Source organism: Lissotriton vulgaris, chromosome 6, assembly GCF_964263255.1.
Source record: "Lissotriton vulgaris chromosome 6, aLisVul1.2, whole genome shotgun sequence".
Lineage (NCBI taxonomy): Eukaryota > Metazoa > Chordata > Amphibia > Caudata > Salamandridae > Lissotriton > Lissotriton vulgaris.
This window is the reverse complement of record NC_141694.1, coordinates 1,234,675,946-1,234,700,708: the sequence shown is the minus strand read 5'-3', so window position 1 is coordinate 1,234,700,708 and position 24,763 is coordinate 1,234,675,946. Positions and strand designations below refer to the sequence as shown.

Here is a 24,763-nt window from a genome sequence, read left to right as displayed (position 1 = left end):
GCGAATTGGGTGGTAATGATACTCCTGCAGTCCTACACTCCTTGGCACTAAAGCAGGCTGATTATAGGGCCCTGGTGACCGACGCTGCTAAAATTATGAACTGGAATCAACTAGGCAGACTCTATGATGTGGGCGATAAGGCGAGTAAGCTTCTGGCATGGTTGGATAAATCTGAGAAAATGAGTTGTGTGGTGCCAGTGATTAAACGGTTGACTGGGGAGTGTGTGTCTGACCCAGGTGAGATTGTGGAGTGCTTTGTGGACCATTTTCGGACGGTCTATCGATCGGTGAGTGATAGGGATGAGTCTGATTCCCGCCTGCTCTTGCGTGATATCGCGCTGCCCTGTATTTCGGACGAGGATAGGTCCACTTTGGATGCGCCTATAACGGTGGATGAGGTCTCTCTCGCTATATTAGCCCTTCGTTCGGGTAAAGCTATGGGGCCGAATGGTCTGCCCATCGAACTTTACAAGCTGCGGCCTGATAAGATGGCGGCGTATCTGCGAAATATGTTCATTGATGTCTTTGAGACTGGTCTCCTCCCCCTTGATCAGCGTTTGGCCACTATTGTTGTCATCTACAAGGACGGTAAACCTCGTGACCAGTGCACCTCCTATCGCCCCATTTCTCTGCTTAATGCTGAGCCCAAGATCCTGGCTAAATTACTTGCGAATCGTTTGCTAACGGTAATCTGTGACCTGATCCATCCGGATCAGTCCGGTTTTATTCCCCATCGGAATACGGCACTCAATCTTCGTAGACTTCATGGGGTTCTCGCGAGAGCTGAGACGCTGACGAACCCGCCATCTTAGCCTCTCTCGACGCCACTATGGCTTTTGACACCATCGAGTGGTCTTACCTTTGGGCGGCTCTTCCAAAGTTTGGCTTTGGCTCTAATTTTATTGCCTGGGTAAAACTCCTTTATGAACAACCACTGGCCCAGGTGGTGGTCAATGGCAGAGTGTCTGGTTCGTTCCTGCTCGGGCGTGGCACCCGACAGGGTTGTCCGCTCCCCCCCCCTCCTCTTCGCCTTAGCACTGGAACCGTTGGCGGAGTGGCTCCGGTGGGAGACCTCGATCAGGGGCATCCGGTGGGCCCCTGACCTTGAAGATCGTGTCTCGTTATACGCCGACGACATTCTCCTTTATTTCACTTCACCCCAGAAGTCGCTCAACGTGCTTTTTGATGTCCTCACCTCCTTCGGGAAGAACTCGGGTCTCGTCATTAACTGGACTAAATCGTGTATTTATGTTATAGCGGGGGAGCTTCCTCCACTACCCTGTAGATTCCCGATCCAGGTGGTTGAGACTGGTTTCATGTACCTGGGAATTCATGTCTCCTTTGACCCCTCTGTCTGCTATGACCGCACTTATATGCTCCTCTCCGGCGACTTAAATTGGACGTCCAGCGGTGGCGCCGCTTGCCCCTCTCTACGTTGGGGCGTGCGGCTCTTTTCAAGATGATGTCCCTCCCTAGATTTTTGTACGCTCTGCAAAAATGTTTCGATCCTGTACCCTCTGGATATTTCCGTGAGGTCGAGGGCCTCTAGAGGCAACTGATCTGGGACGGGCGGGCTCGTATCTCCTTGCCTAAACTTACTTTGCCATGGTACGATGGTGGCATAGCCCTCCCGGACATCAGGCGCTACTACTGGGCCTACCAGTTGAGCGCGGTTAACCATGTCACGTACTCCCCAGGTCCTGTCCCTGCTTTTGCGATGGACAAGTTCCTCTTGCCGGGCGGGAAATTCAACAGGGCATTGTACTCGAAGGAGCCATTCCGATTTCTGACTGGACCCACGAAGTGTGCTGTGCGTGCGTGGAGGGACGCGAATGTTGCTACGGGCTGGGGCGATAGGATGACACGATAGGTTGGGTAGCCTGTGGCGAACGAAAGGGTTTGATAAGTGGGATACGATTGGTATCAGCAAGGTGGAGGATCTTTGGTCCAAGGGCGCGGTTAAGTCCTTTGACGCCCTCAAGGTGGAGTATCATCTTGGCGATAATGAGTATTTCCGATACCTTCAGGTGCACCACGCTTTGATATCGGTTTTTCCTCCGGGGACGGAGATCCCCCAGTCATCACCACTTGAGGACCGGATTCTGGATGGCCACGTGCCTGACAGCACGATTTATTTGATTTATAAAAAGCTTATTAACACCAGGGCTGACCTCCTTGTGCGGCTTAGGGCTTCGTGGACCGCGGACGGCCTGGAATTAGACGACGAGGATTGGCAGAGGGCTATCGCCTCCCCTAAGGAGGTGGCCATTCCAGCTCGCCTTCGTTTTGTGCAACTGAAGATCCTCCACCGAGTTTACATGACTGGTACGCGACTGGTGCGAATGGGTTACTCGACCGATGGGCTGTGTAAGCGTGGTTGTGGCATGAGTGGTACCTTTCTACACATCATCTGGGAATGTCCTGTAGTATCCGCCTTTTGGTCCAGAGTGCATGCTATTATGGGACGGGTGACCGGGTTTTCTCTCATGCCTGAGGCTCGTTGTTGCCTGCTCAACGTCTGGGAGCCTACGGACTGTATGTTTGTTCAGACTTTCTGGGTCACTCTTGGTAACATGGTTGCCAAGAGGGATATTGCTCAACTCTGGGGTTCCCATAGGCCGCCTGGGATAACAGCTTGGAAGGAGAACATGGACTGGTGCATGTTCCCGGAGAAGACGGTCTATGTGGCTCGGGGCCGTCCTAAGAAATGGGGCAGGATTTGGTCCCAGTGGAACGCGTATCGTGGAGATATCTGCACTCCTCCACTTGAGTATACTACTGATATCCCATCGTCCCCGTAGTTGACGTTGCAGACGAGTGTCAGCCAGCAGTCTGGCCAAGAGAACCATGGGGAGACATAGACGTTGTACTCACCATGTGGCCAATACTCCATCCCTTGCAAGCAGTGAAAATTTTCCGGAATTTGGTGTCTCGGAAGCAATAATGCCTAAAGTTCAGCAGCTGCTATAAAGGGAAATAAAACGGTTGACAAAAAACTCAAATATTGAAAAAAGTATTACCGTAACATTGCAACAGCCTTATCTGATAACCTACAGAACATCTTAATTGAAAGATTGACATTCTCGCTGAAGCTTTGAAGACCCTATGCTTAGCTAGAAGTACCGACCATGTACAACATAGACGTAGGGAACTTCAATGGTCTGCCCACTAATGGGTTGACCAGACCAATTAACAGACTTGCAATTGCAATATCTGTCTTGTCAGGGTGTACTGTCAACTTGCAAGTAGAAATGGGGCACTACAGAGGTGATGTGGCTCGTTGACTCATACAGATAACGAATACTGTAGAGGGATTGCAAACCACTAAGATAGCAGGTAGTATGTCCTGAGAGTGAGGACCGCTCTAGTGTCAGTAGCATTTCTGTCAGTGACACCATGAGTGTGCGTGAAACCAAGCATAGCTGTGCTAGAGATGTAAATGTGGGTACCAGCATTTTTGTTAACAACGCAAATCATAGCCTGATATTCTCTTATTTTTTTAGGTCTCGCCTGAGCCAATGCGCTTGCGCATTGCTCCGGCGAGATTATAGTAAACGGGAAAAAAAAGTCTACCAAAACGGCTGCGGATCGCAAACAGTTCATGTGATCTATGCGCGTGCACACCATCGCCAGCCACATAACACACCACCATTTGTCTGTGTCTCGGCATCAAACTTCAAAGGCTGCCGCCCCGCGTGCACATCGCGCTCCACCATTTGTCTGTGCCTCGGCATCAGACTTCAAAGGCTGTCGCTCCCCCGCCCCCCGCCTCTCGCCACAGCAATGCCGGGAGCTTGTTTCTGGACGAAAGTGAAAGCCTACCGTGCTTGTTTACAGTAGCCTTTCTCCTCAAATGCTGTTGCTGTGTTGCCATCTCTCTAGGGACACTCAGCTTGAAAACACTCAACTTGCTACCTGCAATGCTACATCCGCTACGCTTTGCCTCTAGACACATTGATCCCTCGCAGACTGTGCTGACTCTGCCCCTCCGGATTCTGAAACTGACCAATGCAGTCACCACGCAGTCTCTTATCTCTGTCTTATGATGTCTGCCCAGCCACCATTTACTTCGGACTCTCATTCTCACACCTCCTCACACCTCCTCACCCTCACACACCCTCACCCTCACACACCCTCACCCTCACCCCCGTCACCCTCACCCTCACCCCGTCACCCTCACCCTCACACACCCTCACTCACCCGTACACCCTCACACACCCTCACTCACCCTCACAACCTCAAACCCTCACACCCTCACTCTCACAACACTCTCACCCCCACACACCCTCACCCTTACACACCACATCACTCAGGAACACCACCACATCACTCAGGGGCACGCCACATCACTCAGGGACACCACAAAATCACTCAGGAACACCACCACATCACTCAGAGGCACCACTCGGGGCAACACCACATCACTCAGGAACACCACCACATCACTCAGGGACACCACCACATCACTCGGGGACACCACCACATCACTCGGGGACACAACCACATCACTCGGGGACACCACCACATCACTCAGAGACACCACCACATCCCTCGGGAACACCACCACATCACTCAGAAACACCACCACATCACTCAGGGGCACCACTCAGGGGCACCACCACATCACTCAGGGACACCACATCACTCAGGAACACCACCACATCACTCAGGGACACCACCACATCACTCAGGGACACCACCACATCATTCAGGAACACCACCACATCACTCAGAAACACCACCACACCACTCAGGGACACCACCACATCACTCAGGGGCACCACTCAGGGGCACCACCACATCACTCAGGGACACCACCACATCACTCAGGAACACCACCACATCACTCAGGGACACCACCACATCACTCGGGGACACCACCACATCACGCGGGGACATCACCACATCACTCAGGGACACCACCACATCACTCAGGGACACCACCACATCACTAAAGGACACCACCACATCACTCAGGGACACCACCACATCACTCGGGGACACCACCCCATCACTCTGGGAAACCACCACATCACTCTGGTTTTATTTGTTGTGTGTCTATTTGCCAAACTATATTTCAGAACTTACAGTAATATGATTTAATGCCATTTAGTATGCTTACATTCCTATCAAACCATGTGAATAAAGGTTGGTTTATGTTTTCCTGCACACATGCCTTTGAGTTTGCTTTAATAGTATTGTGCCCATAATTCACTTACCCAGAAAAATAATCATCAGCAATGGTAGCCTAGCACCTTGAGCCCTCTTCTGCTCCCAGTGCATCATGTTGAATGTGGGGCTGCAGATGTTCTTCCTCATCATCAGTTTAGAGTTAGATACAGTAACTGGTAAGCATCTGCAAGTTGCTACATTGTGAAGAATTGCACATGTGGCTACAAACTTGCTACAGAATTCTGGAGAGTACAGTAGTTCACCGCCATTCTTGTACAGGCATCTTAATCTACTTTTCAGTATTCCAGATGTTCACTTAATCACGCCTCAGGTCTTCCTATATGTCACATTGTAGCAATGCTCGCTGCATGTGGATGGATTCTGATATCGAGTCATTATCCATGGGCGAATGGCATATGCACTTTCGCCTAAAACAGTAATGTACAGTTTTACGCATCAAAGTTAAAATGTTAGTGCTTTAAAATTGCAATAAAATGTAACATAGGCTTATTACCCAAAATACGTGCGTCATCAGATTCTCCACTTTGTAGCCTTGCATGAATGCCACTGTGTCTGAATATGAATGAATCGTGGGTGCTCCCTGGGAAACTTGCTACTATCTCTGTAATTACATGTTCTGTATCACACACCACTTGTATATTCATGGAATGAGTATTTTTTCTGTTGAGGGATAGATACTCAGTGGCGGAGGGTGGGAAGATTGACATATGTGTACCATCTACACACCCTATGACATTGGGAAAGTTGGCTATGCGATAAAATTGAAGCTACATTCTTATTAAAAAGCATTGAGGAATAAACAGAAAACCGCTACAGTGAACTGTTGGACACACCACCAGCTGTTGCAGTCACATCTTGATAACTACCAGATGCTAATAGATGCAAGCTGCATAACACCTGTACATGGGTGGAGATGGACTAACTGCATAAGGAGTGTCTCTCAAGCTGGGGCTTTACATCAGCAATTAGATCAAGGATTATTGCACTACTTAGCCTATACTTGGTGCATATTTCTTCCTCTGTTTGTTGAAAAAGTGTAACACTCAGGCTGAAGAGCCTCTCTGGTCTTCTCCGCCTTCTCTGTAAACCAGCCAAAATCCTATTTCTCCTTGCCATGACATGCAGAGCAGCCATTTTGGAAAAAATCGGTTGCATTTTGGGGCACTTTATATAGTTTGGCTGATGTTTGTTCAGCAGAGCTCCTATTCATGTAAAAGAATGTAGTAAGTGTGTTTAAGAGGAGTATGCACTAGGCAGTGTAAGTTGGGTAGAACAGAGTGCAATCTTCAGAGAAGAATGGATCGACAGTTATGGTAAACATATGATATTGGTGGAACATGAGGGATTACACCTGAGACGGTTGGCCCCGAAAAATGTTACCTTGATACTGATTTGCAAAGTTTCTAGGATGTAAGTGCTGAGCTTACCATTAAAGTTTTTATTGAGAGGAAACTGAATTATTTCCCCCCATTAAACTAAGGAAATGCATTCTAAATATTAATCACGAAGGTCATTTAAGGATAGTAAAAAAGAAACAAGAGTGAGTCAGAGAGCACTATTGGTGATTGGGTGTCGATTCTGAAATTGAGAGGGTGAAGAAAAGTGTCCTGAGTGATGTGGTGCAAATAACTCATTAGTTACTTACCATCCCCCCTAACACCCAATCCATGTTCTGATTTGCTCATGGAAAGCTTTACGAATTATAGCCGTAGGATGTGAGCCCCATTTTTAGGTTTCGCCTGGGGAACAGCTGCGCAAGCAGCGTTTCGCGCAGGCGAAATCTTATGTTTCACAGTATGGGCACTTTGTCCCGCCTTCTCTTCCATTGGCTAGCTCCATAAATGGAGGCTAGCCATTGGAAGAGAGATCTGTCCTTTATTGCCGGAGCGAGTTCGTGGGCGTTCCCACGATTTTTACTCATCTCGCCTCTTTGCGATCGTCATGCGGCGGTGGGCGGTGTTTTTTTTTTTTAAAGCTTTGTTTTCGCCATTTTGGAAGTGTCATTTTTAGTGGTGGGTTGCGCGATGTCCCGCTGTCCGTTCCCGCTCCCCCTGTCCGTGTGCCCGTTCCTGCTCTCCCTCCCACTGTCCATGTGCCCGTTCCTGCCCCCCCTCCCACTGTCCGTGTGGCCGTTCCCGCCCCCCCTCCCGCTGTCCGTTCCCGCCCCCCCTCCCGCTGTCCGTTCCCGCCCCCCTCCCGCTGTCCATGTGCCCGTAGGTGCTTGTTCTGATTTTGTGACTAGGCGCTGTGTTGTGTGTAGCGCTAGTGCAGGCGACGCGGGCTTCAGGCAGGTGTATATTCCTGAGGTCACGCCCCTGGGCCCCGGTGCATGCAGCCCGTGTCCTGCGCACCCCTGCAGTAAAGTGGGGAGCATTGCGTTAGAGGCGGCTGTGTGACAGCCGTGACGTGCCCTGCCCTCACACACAGGCAAGGTGTGGTGTTTGTCATAGTACAGAGGAGCCCCACTTACAGGCCAGCGCCCTGGGCCTTTAAACATTCCAGGCACACAGCTGCACCCGGCCTCGTACTGCCCAGATGCCTGTCGTACTGCATCGTACAGCGCCGAGCACAGGCGGAGTGCTTCAATCGCTACAATACTGCCGCGATGACAGCGCCCTCCCTCAGCCAGCCTCCCCCCCACCACTCCCACTAGCAGGCGGTTCACAGAGGGCCTCTATCCTCCCCATCCCCAGCGCTCACACTGCACGGGTGGGTTTCTCTTTCCTAGTACGTTCAGGGACGTAGCTTTCGTTGGTGCGGCAGGTGCAGTGTCACCGGGGCCTAGAGGCCTGAGGGCCCATTGAGCCCTGATTATTGACTCAGCTGCAGCCGTTCACAGTAGGCTGTTCATGCGTGGCGCTTTACAGAAGCCGGAAGTTAGTCCTTTGGAGAGGGGCTTCAAGGCGCTTGTTGCTTCTTTTCAAATCCAGTCTTTAATTATATATTTTCTGTCTTGAAAACGAAACAAAACGACCTAACCTTGACAACCAATCCTCACATTTCTGGCGTGTTTGCTGCTGCCAGGGCTGTGGGCGCAGCGCCGAGCCTTCGGGAGACGTTTCTATAGAGTCTGAGCGCTGCATTTCTGGACGAAGGTGGGAAAGGTTTGCATCGGTAAAGATGCATTTATGCAAGTCAGTGTTGGCTGTCTCAGCCCTTCCTGGTGAATGAAGGTTCAGGCCTAGGCCTGCCCAGGCCTCATTATCAAATACCTACCCAGGGCCCCCTGTCAAGAGGCTGGCCTCCTGCCACGCCTAGCATGTCAGCCTCCAACACTTGACATGCTGGCACATGTAGTTTCCCATTTTAAGTGGGCCCCCAGGTCCCATTATTCAAACCGAACTTAAAATAGGTAGTTTTTGGAGCGTCTTCTCCACTTTACTTTCCACGAAGAAAGAAACTGCCAGAGTTTGTATTGACAGATTTCCACGGGCGCCTCGCCTGTAGCTCCCAGACATTAGGGGACGAACCCTCACCGGAGGCGCTATATCCTGACTCATCCCCGTGGGCATCAGCCAGGCCACGACTGCTGGATAACAGTTAAATGTCATTAAATGTGTGCACACTTGTCTCCTTTAATACCCTGCCCTTCTGGACTGGATGCAGGCTTCTTGGCACTACTGTTTCGTAAACTGACGTGTGTTTGTGGCTGTGTGTGTGTCGCTCTCTGCATGTGTTTGTGTGGGAGAGATAGCAGTGTGTGAGCGACAGCAGTGTGAGAGAGACAGCAGTGTGAGTCTTCTAGGGAGAGTATGGTGTGTGGGAGAGCATGGTGTGTGAGAGGCAGCAGTGTGTGAGAGAGAGCAGTGTGAGAGACCTTTTATTTATCTTTTGGTTTTTGAAACATAAATAAAACGCATTGTTATCTGCAATATCATTAGCTCAAACTCGCGTAAATACGCGACCTATTGCATTGCAAATGCTATAGGTCTCGCATTTGTGAGAGATTACGCTATTGGCATTGTAAATGAAAATGCCATTTATTTATTTATTTTCAAAACCAACACATAAATAAAAATGTTGTCATTTACAATGCCAATAGCTCAAACTTTTCAAAAGGCGAAACCATTGCATTGTAAATGCTTGTTGATGGTGGAGAAGGTTTTAAATACATGATTGTGTTGTTTGGCACCTGGCTCTGATTATAGCAAAAAGGCATTTTGCAATGAACTGGAAGGTGGCAAGGAACCCTCAAATAGTCAAATGGAAAATTGAACTTCTTTGATATGCTAACTGCGAAAGTGTTAACATCCTTAGCGAGGATAAAAGAGGACAGGACTCCATGGAAACGGCTAGAGCTTTGGAGGAAATACTGCAGGACTTGAAGGATGAGGGAGGCTGTTCAAGCACTAGTTCTTCTCCCCGTTGAGAGAGATAAGGTGGGCATCAATGCATTACAACACCCAAGTGCACACAGTAAATAACAAGCTATTGAAAGAGAACACAGGTACAGTGCAAACAACGCAGAAAACAGTACATAACTCACATCATGTATTGCCCCCTTGCAGGATACATCAGCTCAACCGGAGATGTGCGGACAGGCTCTTGTATATATCATACACATGATGTACTCTGGGGCACTCTTCACCGCCCTGTGGGAAAGAGTGCTCTAGAATACTTTAATAGGGTGATAATCAGCATTGTTCAGATGGCACTGAAAAACAAAAATAACTGGGAAGTGGCAGTGTGGAGGATGATTTGGGCGTACCGTAATACTCCAACAAATACTGGTTATGGGCCTGATTTAAACGCTGACAGATGTCCCGTGGGTCTGGCAGGGCAATGGCGTAAATTGCTCTGTTTCCCTGGTGGAAGGACTGCCTTCCAGATTTATCAATGACTGCCAGGAAGACAGTCATTGTTAAAAGCATATCCAGGAACCAATGCATTTTACTCTCTGGTATGGGGCTGCATCAGCAGGACGCAGACCTGTAGTGCAGAGTATTTAATTTTCCATTTTTTAAAGTAAATATATAATACTTCCCTCGCCCTGGGAGTCTTATCTCGTGGCGGAGTGCATTATAACAATTGTATTGTATCTCACTGCCAGGTTTTACCTAGCAGTAACAATCAGTAAAAGATTACTACATGTCCGTCCATCTAAATTGAGTGGGTGGACATGTAGCCCTTTCTCCAACAGCCCTGGGGTCTCAGCAGTTACCAAACTTAAGGTTCCACCTGGAATTATATTTAGTGGGCAGACTACTATGTTGGCGGTGAGGGAACTCTGTTGTTGCTGCGATGGAGTACCCTCTCTGCCATCATATAAGTCAGGCCCTTAGTCTGATCTTGGTAGCAAGATCCTTTTACAAATGACAATCTTGCTTGGATGTCAAGCAATAGACAAAATGATTTGTCTTCGGATGTTGTGAGTAGGAATATTAATATTGTATAGGAACATTATAAACCTAACTGTGACAGTAGACATTGTGTGAAGGAAGTGATTGTTAAGGTAGCACAATAGGCTTGTTTGAAGGGTGTTATCCATCGTGGCAGAGGAAGTAGACATTTTTCTTGTCCTTTAAAAATTGCTGAATTATATTTTATTATGGTAAGGTGTGGTAAATGGTAAGAATGCCATCATCAGCAAGGTGTCTTTTTGTTCTGAACATCGGTGTAGGAGAATTGAAGAAGAGGAATAGTTGTAAGTCTTCCTGGGTGGTGGTTGAATGATGTGTATCAGGGAATATCTGCTGATGGTAGAATTGAAGGTTTTAATGAGAGTGACTGTGTGGGCATTTTGGAATCCACTTTATTTGAAGAGTGGAAGTCCTCAGGGTGATGTGCCAAAATTTCTAGTCATGAAGTTCGTTGCAATTGGAGCCGTGGTAACAACATAACAAAAGCTGGAAGAGTTCTCAGACTTCCTTGTAAATTCAGATTCCATGAGATGGAGTGAATATTTATTTTATTTTTATTTTGTATTGTTTAGTGTAAAGTTGGAAATGTGTTGTGTTTGGAATTTATCTAGATGCATAGGTTTGCCCATGTTTACAATTTTCTTGAATAAAAGTGTGAAGAGAATTCTCCAATTACAGTTGTGGCAGCAATGTCCATGAGCTAAGACCTTTGCTTAATAAAGCTAACTTTGACAAAGAATAAATTCATCCTTTTTGGAACCGGCATTAAACTAGCTCATATCTAAGAATGGCACTTTTGTCATTCACACTCCAACTCTCACCAACTGACTACTCACTTTGGTTCAATATCAAAAGAGAACTCTCCTTGAAAAGAAAATGAACAACCTTGTTTCATCCTTCTCTCCCACTCATGTACAAGTCTCCATTGCACCCAGCTAGGAGAACACAGATTTTCCTTACTTCCGGTGTGGTGGTTGTACTAAAAGTAGACACATTTGCCAAACGGGTGCTGCTTCTTTTCAGGCCTGCTTAGCAAACGTTTTGTTTTTACAAAGACAAACTCCCAAAGAAGGAGTTTTTCAATAAAACAGAAATCAGTGGCACTGAGGCCCATTGATATTTCTCCCTGCATGTCAGGGCCATTGTTTGTTTTCCCTGCCTGGAACGGTGATTCCTCATATACTGTCTCAGGTAAGGAAAATCTATTAACCCCTTCCGTGCTCGCGTCGGGCAACAGCCAACGCGAGCACTACCTGCTGGGTGCTGCACACGACCGTTGGCTGACGCAGCCCCGCCCACTCCGTCAAACGCCAACACCGTGGCGGAATGTTCGCCGTGGTAAACGGGTTAACAGTCACCCCCCGCACACACTCACACTGAGGTGGCCTGGGTCGCTGTGACTGATCTGGCTGCCTACTGTCTGATAGGCAGCTAGTTCAAGGGTTTACACTGCCAGAGACAGTTGATACTTTGCCAGTGAAAACCCTGCAGTTCCGCCAATTAGAAATGGAGTGGGGAACAGCAGATTTGGCAGAAGAAGCATTTCTGCGTTTTTTATTGGATAACCGTGTCATCCAACCTCTAAATGAAGCCCCAAGAGTATCCTTCTTAGAGCTGTGAGCAACATGACCTTTCTTGAAGGACTTAAAAAGTAACTTGAAGTCATTTTGTGGGAAATGTTGTTTAGTATTTTATATATTTCTGGTTAGAAGGGCTGTTCATATTCATACCCATTGCTATTAAAATGCTGTTCTAATGAGGACCTGTGCCAAAGTGGTTGATTTCTTAAGGGTGGCATCTGTTTATATGTGAGAAACAGAACCGCTCGGCAACATTGCTAAGCCCGTGTTCATCGCTACTGAATTCTTGAAGGCATATTCATACTACTGAATGTGGCAAATGAAACCCCTGTACTATTATTGCTACAAATGAAGTGTTGTGACACTGTTATTGTGTGTGTCACCGCTATGTAATTATTTTTATATTTTTTCAATTGCAACCATATGCTCTTACTAACACCCTAGTGGAGCAATAACATACAACTCTAAGGTGCCAAGTGATCCACAGTTACATTTCAGACCTTAACTTTCTTTCAGATGGACATGTTTGAGGGCACTCTACGGGGCATTGACAACATCAAGTGGATGGAGCGCTACCTCTGTGACGTAAGTGATGGACAAGTGTATTGTTTACAAATCTTCTTTATCTGCATTTGTGTTATCTGGTTATGTGTTTATCTTTCTTATGTCTACATGCTGCATTGAGACTTTGTGTCTACATTATTAGCTAAAACAATCCTTTGTGGCTAAGTAGGTACCTCTGAGACTAAGTGGCTGCAGGTCAGAAATCACAAGTGCTGTGCTAAGAATAGAAAATTGCCCACAAAAATAATGTGTGTAACGGAAAACAGGCTACAAGAATTTGTGGTATATATAATGCAAGTGCAATATTTAATAACAATTCAAGAAAACAAATCCAATAAAATTATAACATTTGGATCCTATCCTCACAATTAGAAAATGTAACCTTCATAATGTGACTTTACCACACGGTGTGTCAAATTGTGTACAGTAACTAAACAGCTAAAAGTCATGTTGTTTTTCCGTTCAAACAACCTCTCTGGCTACCAATAACTTTGAGGCTACACTAAACTATGAGTAGGTGAGTGTAGTAGGTTTGCTCTGCCTGAACATAACCCCTCTATCCTGTTATAACACTAAGCACTTAAAGGATGGGATAGATGCACAGCTATGATTTTTAACAGTTTCTTATGTTGAATGTTATTTTTTGAATTGAGGTGCTGCTGTCGGGTGACGCCTTCCGTCATAGGCGTCCTCTATACACTAGCTAACTGTGTGACCAATGGGTCACTGGTCACAACCCCAACAGGCACTCTGTATTGGTTCTTCGACAATGAAGACTCCACTATGGATTCTTTGTTATCTTCTTTTATTGTTTATGATTTTTCCTTTTGTGATTCTTATCATCACAATAGTTTATCATACTTTCTTTTCATTCATTTTACTTTTGTTACAGAATCCTCCTTTTTACAAGCTCCAATGCATTTCGGACTATAAATGTCCTTCCTCAGGGAGCAAAAACTGTTGAAAATACAAACATAACCATAATCATAATCATTACCCACGAAATTGTATACATTTCACTATAAACCATGTCCTCATTAATTCTGTTTCAAAACATGCTGCATGTGTTTGTGTAACCATGCCCGTGAACATTCATGAATATCAGTGCTCGAAAAATGTGCGCGGTGCTAGTCCGTTTTGAAAAGAACGTGAAATAAGGGTGATGCACTTACGTGTAGTTCGGGGATTATCAAGAGGTTTCTGAATGAAAAAAGTTTACACGCATTATATTAGTGCTATTGTAGCTGGGTTTTCACATTTAAACGTGCGACACTACGAAAGCGCGACGCATTCTGTGCCTCTTTCGGGCTGTGGCTAACCCACCTGGATTTCGTGTTCGTTCTGAACCATAATCTTATGGTTCCGTCTGTCTCCGACGGTGTGTTCGTCTCCTGGTGCCAGGACCCTGGTAGCATCAGTATCTTACTGAGCGTTACTTCCGTGTTCACGTCATGTGATTATAGAAAGTGAGAGAATACTTCCGCTGAGAGTCTAGATGACAGACTCTCGTGTTCAATAGATTCGGAATGTCGCTTCACAATGTGAATTAAAAATGTTACCGGCAATGTTAAAAACTGTTCGGGAAAAAAATAAAAATCTAAATCTAATTACGAACAAAAGGATCTTATTGCGAACAAGAGGACATAGAGACCGCGATTTGTCAAAATCTGAAATTTCTTGTTGAAATTCGATGCAGTTATATGGTTATATGTGGTGAAATGAAGGATTGTCCCCAACATCGTGTCTTATGGTATATGTATGGTTTTCAATAGTAACATTGATAATATTTACACAGTCAAACCACCATTATTAACCAAGTATATGGGCAGAAATGCCCCTTCCAAATTGTAAGTCATAAAATCAAATTATAGATAGCATGCCAGTTCAACCCGCTCGTTGAGGCCATTTGGCTTCAAGGACCCCAACCTATAAATCCAATGGTTTTCCCTTTGCAAAAGAAATTGGTTATTGTTCCTTCCTTCACGTTTTTCCACCACTTCAAGTACCAGAAATTTTAATTGGGAAATGTTATGATGTGCACATGTTTCCGATAAACAGATTTATAAAAACAAAATAAAAAGAAACTTTAGGCTCTGATGTTTTTGGCCTGTTTGGGGATAAATTGCAGATGCTATCTGCCACCATTTAAAATGTACTTTTGTCTAATCCCTGCACTTTTTGCCTCCTAAGCTTCCTTACTGCCCCAAGGCAAGGGAGCCCCTCATCCTCCTCTCATGCTGAAGCGCAGGGAGACTTAACTGATTACTCTTATCTACCTCTCAATACTAACCACAGTTGCTATTTTCAATTTTGATTATAAATGACTCTAGAACTTCGTGCAATATTTAGTTTTTGTGAACATTTATTCTTTATTTCCATACATGCTGTTTCTTGTACTTAACGGTTATCATTCTTTTAATCTTTTATTAACTTCATAAAAAATAACAGTAAATACAGTGCTCCGTACACTCAGATAGAAAATCACAGCATAGCTAAGAAATGGCAAAGACAGACCAGGACAATGCAATGAAAGTAATCAGTATGTTCGTGCAATAGAGTCCAGAGCCAGTGCGACGATGAAGCAAGAATTATGATACGAACAGTAATCAGGAACAGCTAGGGGAACTATCGGGAAGGACGGCAAGGTAACTCAGAAGGTATGTCTGTGTAACTTGCACTAGAGGAAGCAGGGGGCAGCCAAGCATGTCGGGAAGTAAGTATAGGATTAGTATGTATGGAGTATTGTCAGGGGATCTGTGCCACTTTCACATGTGCCACTGTTGAGCAGGATGAGGCGATGAGCATAAGTGTTTATTCATGGAACTGCGGGCACAACATACAACAATAGTGGGGAGGAGTAGTGTCTGTCCAGCTATCTCTCGCATCCTCAAGGCAAACGATGCAGAAGTGGTCAGAGCACTTTGTGCAGTAATGCTAGTAGTCGCCAGCCGTGGGGGGACAACTTGGCGGGAGAACTTTATCGTGCTGGGCACTGAACGCCTCAAGGAAAGCATCCCAACTCATCCACAGCAGATATTTGCGAAGTACACAAACTTCTTCACAATGGAGCAGTGCATCCACTGCCCCTGCCCCTGCCCATGCGATGAGCCCCAACTGCCAGGCTTCAGTTTTATGAGGGGTAGGCATATTCCAAAGGCACATGCATTTATTCTTTGGCGGTCTGACTGCGCAGAAGAGTCACAGTGTTGGTTAGTAACTTCAGTCCAGAAAGTGCGGTAGTTCGTGCATCACCGATTATGTGTTGCAGTCCAGCACTGATGTGGTGGCAACGTGGGCAAGAGGAGTCGGCTCCCAGAAAAAGAGTGTTTATTTTCTCTGGGGTCATATAAGCCCTGGATATCATGTAAAATTATATGAGCGTCAGACGATAATCCTAGTCACTGTAGATGGGTGCACAGGGACCTGCTTCCACTCCACATCGCTGAATACTCTCCCCAGCTCCTTCTACAATGCGACAAGTAAGGCAGCCGGAGGTGTCAAAGTGTGAGACGCAATGAGGAGGCAATCCATTGCATTAAATGGCGGCCATTGCCTTGAGAACAAAGCATCTGAAGCACGTCATGCGTTGTGTCATCAACTACTTCTTGTCTCTTCCCTACTGCTCAGCTGGAATGTGTGATGACCTCATAGAATGCTTGGGTGCTGTGTGTGTGTGTGAAGCGTCAGTTGGTGAATGCAGGCTGAGCAGCAGTAAGGCTGCTTCTGGTGGGGCGACCCTTTATCTTCCTATCTTCTCCTACTCATCTAGCCTGGAATCAAACCGCAATAAAGATATCTTATTTATACACTGGCCTGTGTATCTTCTATTTGTGACAATTTGGCAACGATTTGAAAGGACCTATGCTTTGAGGAAAGAAGACTGTGTATCCCTCTACTGGCACCAAGGACCCTACTAAAGACATTGGAACTTATTAAATGAAAGCTGAAGGAAAAAGAAACGCAAAGCGACGTCCTGGTCAGCCCCACCAGTGTCCCTCATCAACAGGACAGCCTGCAGCCCATCGTGTTTTACCTTCTACTACTGCTCTTCTGACAGCTACTGTGGAGATTGCTGCCATCCTGCTGCCTTGGATGAGTTGCTCCTGCCGCATTGTCTTTACTACAGGCGTGAGATAAGCTACTGTTTTGTATTGGTAGTAGCAACTTGTGCTGGAGAATTGGCAGCAGCAACGTGTGCTGGGAAAACTGACACCCCTGTGAGGCGTTACAATTGGTAAAAAAAAAGTATGCATCTGGTGGTCTATAAACAATTTAAGCCTGAGTTTTCCAGAGGGGCAATGAATTTAACGTTTCCGTGCTTGGCGCATCCTGCTGTGTTTTCATGTTTGTCTTAAGCCTGTGGAGAGAGGCTACTGGAGTGAATGCTGAGGATACTGAATTGTTTACTCCTCTGCACCCCAATGGAAAGGGAGCGACGCGTTGTGGGGAAAATCGGCACCGCATACATACTTCAGTAAGAGACTACAGGAAAGGGGGGCCGATTGGCCCCCACGCACACATGGCTGGGCCTGCCCCCCCCCTTCCGCCAGTCCTGGTTGGTTCACGCGTCCCGCCCGTTGACCCGGAAGCAGTTTTGCGCTTCCGGGTCGAGGGGGCGGGACCGCGGCATAGGAGGGGTTAAGAGCCTGGGGAGCGCGGGAAGTGTTCTCTTTGCGCCCGCGCTTCCCAGGCTCGCTCCTCGCCCCGCTGTGGGGCCGTTAATTTTCCCCACCCGCCATCCCCTTGTAGCAGAATTCTGGTAAAGACACTGGTAGGTATACGGTGTAATGCTATGCAATGTCGTAAGAATAAAGTTTTCTTCCTTAGGCCTTTTTCCACGTTTACAGGCAATGTTAATATGTATATAATATGTATATGTTTTCTGGGTATGTTTTGCTGTGACATTAACTCTTTTTTCCTTAGGCCTTTTTTCCCCTCTTAGATCAGTAATGTCGTATTTATTATTTGGGTCTGGCGGTAAGGTCATAATTGGTGAGCAACAATTTAAGGTCCTTAGGGGGGGGCGGTCCCATTCACAAAAGGGGCCGCCCAGGGGGAGGGGCCACTGGTCTCTCCCAGAACTTCGGGGGCAGGATATCCGTCGCTTGGAAGGGTGCGGGGGAGGGAGTCACGCTTTCCTCAGGCTGGTAGCCACCCCTCACATACACTAAGACGTCATCAAGGGGCACGAGTGTAAGGGCCCTCCTGTTATGGTTAAATGGAGTTCACGAAGCGCACAAGGGAAAACGGGCCCGGACTGCGCATGCGCATCTCGGACTTGAGAGCGTAGATGGTAAAAGGATTTGACACCGGTTAGCGACCTTGCCATAGGACCAGAAATTATTAGAATGCAAAATTGATTTCAGGTTGTTAGATTCGGTTAGGGACCACGCTGTATTAGACATTTGTTAAGGTTAGCCCATCATACTTGTCTAAAATGGATGTAAATCTAATGTCTGAAGTTTGCATTTAATAATTATGTAAAAGTTATTTTATTACATTTTTTAATTTTGTTTCATATTTTAATAAATACGGCTGGGGGGTCTCGAGCTCGAGACCCCCTAACTTCCAAAGAAATTCTGTTGTGGTCTGTAAATGTGTAACTGTTGTATGCATGTTAAGGCGGGGGTGGCCGGCAGTCACAGACCATGTAGCGGGGTATTATTCACTAACTGTGAGTACTTTCTTGCCGATTTTGTTGCCTTAATTGGTTACAGTTGTACAATGGCAGTTGAACTGTTGTCACCCATTCAAACTCGTCACGAGCTGTGCACAGCCTGCGCATACAGAGCAGAGCGCACGCATTCCTACCTGATTCCAGTTCTTCTGGCATCTCTCCATTCCATCTTCCTGACTTGTGCTGCCTTGCAAGGTTTCCTGCTGTTATGGACGTTTGGGGAGCACAGTGATGCCGGGAGCCATCCGGTGCAGCGTCACCGGTGCGTGCCGCCATCTTGTGACTGGCAATGTTCTTGGCAGTTCCAGTCTGGCACACACTTTACCAACCATGTTTTTACACGCTTTACCAACTATGTTTTTACAAGCTTTGAATTAATTTGAAATGAATTTGTACTTGTATGGCGCACTTATACCCTGAGGTGTCTTGGCGCTGTATGCATACCGCTGTGGAACCCTTCCTGGCTTTTCCCTGTGAAATGCCCACTCCTGGGCACCCCCAAGGTGAAGCCAGGCATCCCAGCGCTGTTGGGGCCGTTGTGGAGATTAAGCAAGCTATTGCCCAGAGTTGCAGAGTGGGACCCATGATTAGAATAGGCACCGAGGCGAGAATTATCAGGTCCGAGGAAATTAACCCCCCAAGACCCACAGAGACGGGAATTGAACCCTGGTCCCGGGCCAGACCTATGCATCAGGGTCTGCGGCTCTAACCATTGAGCCACACTTCCCCACGCTTTGCCAACCATGTTTTTTTTTGGGATGTTTGTTTCAATATAGTAAATAGGAACATCGTCGTAACGACGCACCACAGTTTTATAAGTTCTCTCTTCTTTCTCATGCTCTACAGTGTTTAGTTTTGGTCATCCAAGAGACTTCGTTTGAGCCATCAGGGAGTTGGTTCTCCTACTTCTTAACTGTATATACAGTGTTCTTGTTAGTAAATATTCTGTCACCACATAAAAAAAGACCATGATCCTGTTGTCTACTGTGTAGGAGCAGAACGTTATATGCTGAGAGATGCATTTTGGGATGAGGTCCTCGGGTGAGAGATCGCTCACCAGATATAAGACTTTTCTTGTTTTTATTTTCTTCCTTTGCTACTTATTGTAATGCTTGACATGTTTTGTAATGATCTATGTATTTCTCCTTGAGTGGTTGTATAGGGTGCGTTTGTGATACAGACTTGTTTTTTTTTCCTCCTTCTGGGCGTAAGTGGTTTTGTTTTTAGGAGGTTGTGGAGCGGTTAGGGCCCCAGTGCTGGTTCATCGGGAAGTGTTTTTTCCTTTTGTGTTAGATTGTGGGGGCGCTTGGTGACCCTATTCTTTTTGGGGGGTGATGTTCACCCTATAGTGCACCCTGTTATAGGGAGGTTGAGTATGATGTACCCTTCCATGTACACCTATTACAGTTACAGTTTCATTTCCAAGCTTAGAATGTACCCACTTAGGGTGAGGTGGTGAGAGTGGTCAGTGCTCCAGTCCATTTTTAAGTACTGAGTGTACCCAGTTACGGGGAGGTTGTGGGAGTGGTGTGTGCTGTTCTGTTTCAGTTTTTAAGTTGTGGGTGCAGATAGCGCCCAGTCTATTTTCTAGTATTGAGTGTACCCATTTTTGGGGACATTGTGGGAGCGGTTAGTGCTCTAATTGTGTTTTGATGTAGGTTGTGGGGGCAGTTTGCGCCCAAGTTATACTCTCAAGCATAAGAGTGTACCTTTTTACGGGGAGGTTGTGGGGACAGTGCGTGTTCCAAAGTTATGCCCTCGCAATTCTTTTTTTTTTTTTTGTTCTTCCCTAAGGGCGGGGGATGGGGCATGGATGCATGTATATCGTATGTTCTGGTATTTTGTATGTACATTTCATTTGTGTATACTCTAGAATGTTTCTTCCATCTTTTCTTCTGGAGTGTTCATAATGATATTCCTACTCTGCCGTTTATACTCTTGTACTACTCTTCTGCTTTTAGTTCCCTAAGGAAAGGGGATGTGTCATAAACTACTTCTTGTCTCTTCCCTACTGCCTAGCTGTAATGTGTGATGACCTCATAGAATGCTTGGGTGCCTGTGTGTGTGTGTGTGGAGCGTCAGTTGATGAATGCAGGCTGAGTAGCAGGGAGGCTGCTCCTGGTGGCGCTACGCTTTATCTTCCTATTTTTTCCTACTCATCTGTCCTGGAAACAAGCCTCAATAAAGATATCTTGTTTATATACCTGGGCTGTGTAGCTTCTATTTGCGACACGTTGGTTGTTCATTAGTGGTAATCTGGCAGTAATGGCGCAGCACATGTAATAGTGACTTATGTGCTATGAAGTGGCCTCTGGACAATCTAAAAACACCCATTAGTGAGTCAGAAGGGATCAAGGTGAAAGAGATCTCCTAGGTTTTGAAATCCAGCGCACGCCACTGACGAATATGGGCGAGGGCCTCATGAGTTTTGAGGTGTTGCAATCCTTACAGCAGTATCATTCGTGCATAAGGAGAGGGATACACAGGGCTCGCCTGTAACATTGATGAGCTACTCCACATGCCTGGGGGAGGGGCGTGGAAAGGAGACTACTGAGCAGAAAGTTCGAAGCACTTCTGTTAAGAATCCATGCCCTGTCCGCAGAGATGGTGTCATCAAACTGGTTCGCAGCCAGCCTGCGGGTCAACCACTTTAGCTGGGAGGCAAGGTAATAATACTCAAAGTTAGGGGCGCCCAGTTAACCATACTCAGGAGTGCGCTGGAGTTTTGCTAGTGCTACCCAGCACTGACTCTTATTCCAAATTAGCTTGCCAAGCAACAAATGTAGGTGGTGGAGGAATTTGGCGGGAAGATAAAGAGGAAGGTTAGCAAAGTAGTCGATGAAGCATAATCATTTTAGACAGAGTAATCATACCAGCCAGTGACATGGGTAAAGAGCACCAGAAGGGTATCTACCCTTGGAGGGTTGTGACTGTGCACATCATTTGTTAATCATGTAGGTCCCCTTTCGAACGATAAACGTGTATTCCTAGGTAGCAAAAGGTGTGGGGCTTGCAGGGCCTATATATTGGCCTGAGCTTGCTGAACTGCAGGTGCATGCAGGCAAAGTGGAAAGAGGCATGAGTTTACAGTTTACATGCAACCCCAGACTGCATAAAACTCCTGTAGGGCAGATTTATGTTCCGCCAGGCCACAGAGACATGACATAAGCATAAAAGCATATTGTCTGCATTAAGGGAGACAGCTTGTGTTCTGTCACCCAGTAAAATACCCCAAACCTCTCCACCCAGGCGCAGCCTTATCGCTACAGATTCTATCACCAAGCCGAAGAGAAGAGGGTAGAGTTAACTGCGTTCCTGCATACCTCTCTGAATTGAGAGAACATCAGATATATACCGACCAATAGGCAGCCGCATCACGGGTTGCGCATAAAGCAGTTGAATAAGACAAATCAGCCAACCACCAAAGCCATAACGATGAGGGAGGGTAAACCGGAATATCCAGTATAACAAATCAAAGGCCTTATCCAGGTCCAATAGAAGGCATGCAGATATGGGTCGAACTGCATGACCCGAAACATACAGCAAATATTTATAGATGTGCTGTATCCAGATAATAAGCCATTTTGGTCTGGGTGAAAAGATGGGTGAGTTTGTCCGCCAGGAGCCGACTCAAAATGTTATACTCCGTGTTTAATATCACCAGCGTTCGGTAGGATTGTGGGTTTGCGGGGTCTTTCCCCGGCTTAAGGATAGAAACTAAAGCCGCTTCATGCAATGCAGCGGGAAGGGTCCCCTGGTCAAGCGCAGCATTGTACATTTTTTTTAGACACAGTGCTAGCATGTCCGCAGCTGTACTGTAAAAAAAGGGAGTCCATATAGGCCAGGAGTTTTACGGGTGACCAGTGAACGAATGGTTCTCTAATTTCATCTGTAGAGATCAGGGTATAGAAAGCCAGCTGCTGCTTATGGGTGATGCGTGCCAAGGGGACACTTTCAAGGTAGCGAGCCACTGAGGACCCCGCTGTGGGATTAGAGGATGTGTACAGGCCCTGGTAATGAGTTATAAAGTCAGAGAGAATCTTCTGGTCTATGAGGCGTAGTGAGTCAGACCTGCTCTGATGGACGTGATGGGGTGCTGGGTTTGATCTTGTCTCACCAGCTAGGCTAGTAAGGCACTGGGTTTCCCTGCCTCGAACTGTGTGTGCTCCATATATGCCTTAAGATTAGTGCAACAAAGGATCCGCCTGATAAGTGCGTGCCTGCGCTAGGGGGAGATGTACAGTGCACAGACCCAATTGCACCTTCTCAAGGGATTCTAGAGAGTCGTCTAAACCTTTTATCTGCGCCTCTTGCTTGCGCTGCGCCTCTCATTCTGTGGCTCTAGTAGTCAACGAACTAAGTGATCACTGAATGCATCGAGAAGCAGAATGTCACCTCTTCAAGAGTCTCAAGCTGCATGCGCCATGTGGGACAAAAGTGTGACATGCATACAGATCGTGGAGGGGTTGGGTAGAAAGAAAATACAGTAAGGCTGGGATTGCGGAGGCGCCAAGCATCTGTGAGGGTCCAGTGGGTGAGCCAATGTACCAGGTCTTCAGCGTTCGACACCTTAGGGCCCTGTGGAAGTGAGAGAAGGGTCTGTCAAGTACAGTATCTCACACACAGTTTAAATCCCCACCCACGACCCAAGGTGAAGCGGCTCATTGCACCATCTGTAAGGATAGGGAGAACCAATATTAGACTTGGTCCATATGAGGGGCATAGACACAGGCAAGGACGATGGGGGAACCGTCTTAGTGTCCAGGAAGGAGGGCATATCCACCGTCTTTGTCGATGCTCGAGGCCAAGATCTGAAATGGGGTTCCCACTCTCATCCATATTAATGCTCCCTTAAATGGATTCTCATACTTAATGGATTCACAAGGTTTAGCTGAATTGAGCCCATGTTTAAGTTTTCTTCAAGCATCATTATTGAAAATAGCAATTGTGTTTTGTACTCCACTGGTGCATATACTGTATATTGTGTTAGTTATAAGTATCCTATGGGGACAATGAGTCTTGATACCATGAATACAGTATAATAGACACCCATGTAACTCCTTGGCTCATAGTGTATTACATTTGGGTTTGCAGGTTGCTAAGGACACTAAGGAAGCAGGCAGTTACATGTCCAGTTACTTCAGTGAATAGCAAGGTAGACGTAAGGGAACCCCACCAGGAGCTATAATGTAACAAGTTCAGACCCCAGCTGAAGACATACACTCCAAATGACAGGGACAGAACAATCACCCTAATGACATCACACAATCCATAACACTCAATATTCCACACCAGGCTAGCATAGATCACCGGGCTAGAACAAAAGACAGGATACATCAATTAGGCATTACATTAAAAGCGACTAATCCCTAACTAAGCCTTACCTTCGCTCAGTTACAATTATAGTCTGCAGAGATACACCAGGTGAGCTATATTGTGTCCTAGCCCTATCGATTATTTGCATGTTAGGGCTCCAGTAAATCACATCAAGAAAACGTTTTCTGAGGTGATTGTAAAATATTTTGAGAAGATCCATGGGTTTGCTAATACTGTCACGCTGGGTGCCATATCACCCGGACTCGGCTCTGTGAACTCTCAGCCCATGCACCATGTAGGCAACACCTCTTCGGCACTGACACTTTCAGGTCAGCAGGCCTAGTGCTCTTGTGCATTGCTTCTATAAGCAATTGTCTTAGGTTTTGAGCTGTTTTTGACCTCCAGTTATTTTTCTCCCACAACTTTGTATTCAGTGCTAAATGAAAAAAAAAGAGTTTGGGAGGCCACTGTTTTTCCTAGGAGCCCGTCGCCAGGTCTTCCCAATGCTGGGGTTGCTGAATTCCAAAACTGCTTAGGCTTGATTCCACCTGCTGCCACTTTCTTACACCAGCCTACACTTCCTATCTAATCTTTATCTTACCCCTGGAGTTTCTTTTTCATCCCTGCTTTCTCCCCTCATCACAGTTTCCTGTCTTTTAACCCCTTGTTTTTTTTTTTTTTAAATCTGGTTTATTTTTTTTGCCGTACAGAGACCAAAGGAAGGGTCTATGTATACACAGCACAAGGCCTACAACCCTATGCAGAGCCGGCTGCGTAAATTAGGGGAAGCACGGGTGATATTTAACCAAAGGTTGCCATATTTGGGTGAAGCGAATTTCACGGGATTGCAGGCGCGCTGTGAATAGTTCCACAGTCATTACATGCCATAGGCACACGAACCAAGCAGCAATGGGTGGGGTCGCTGCTCTTATCCAATTTAGTGCTGTGAGTTGTTTAGCGGCTCCTGGCATATGGAGAGCAATGTGCCAATCATTATGTGTGAGCGCTCTCAAGTTGTCGGGCTTAAGGACTAGAAGAACCGTGGCTGTAGATTCAGGCATAGGGAAGCCAAG

At 46.5% G+C, this 24,763-nt stretch overlaps 1 protein-coding gene across 1 annotated transcript in view; it reads left to right on the top strand.

The window, feature by feature from the left end:
• The window catches only part of LOC147708676 (E3 ubiquitin ligase TRAF3IP2-like), a 264,726-nt gene that overhangs the window by 187,383 nt on the left and 52,580 nt on the right, over positions 1-24,763 (top strand). Inside the window, exon 6 of the mRNA XM_086927333.1 lies at positions 12,650-12,718. Within this exon, the coding sequence (XP_086783459.1) occupies positions 12,650-12,718 (69 nt within the window). The remainder of the gene's footprint in view (positions 1-12,649; positions 12,719-24,763) is intronic.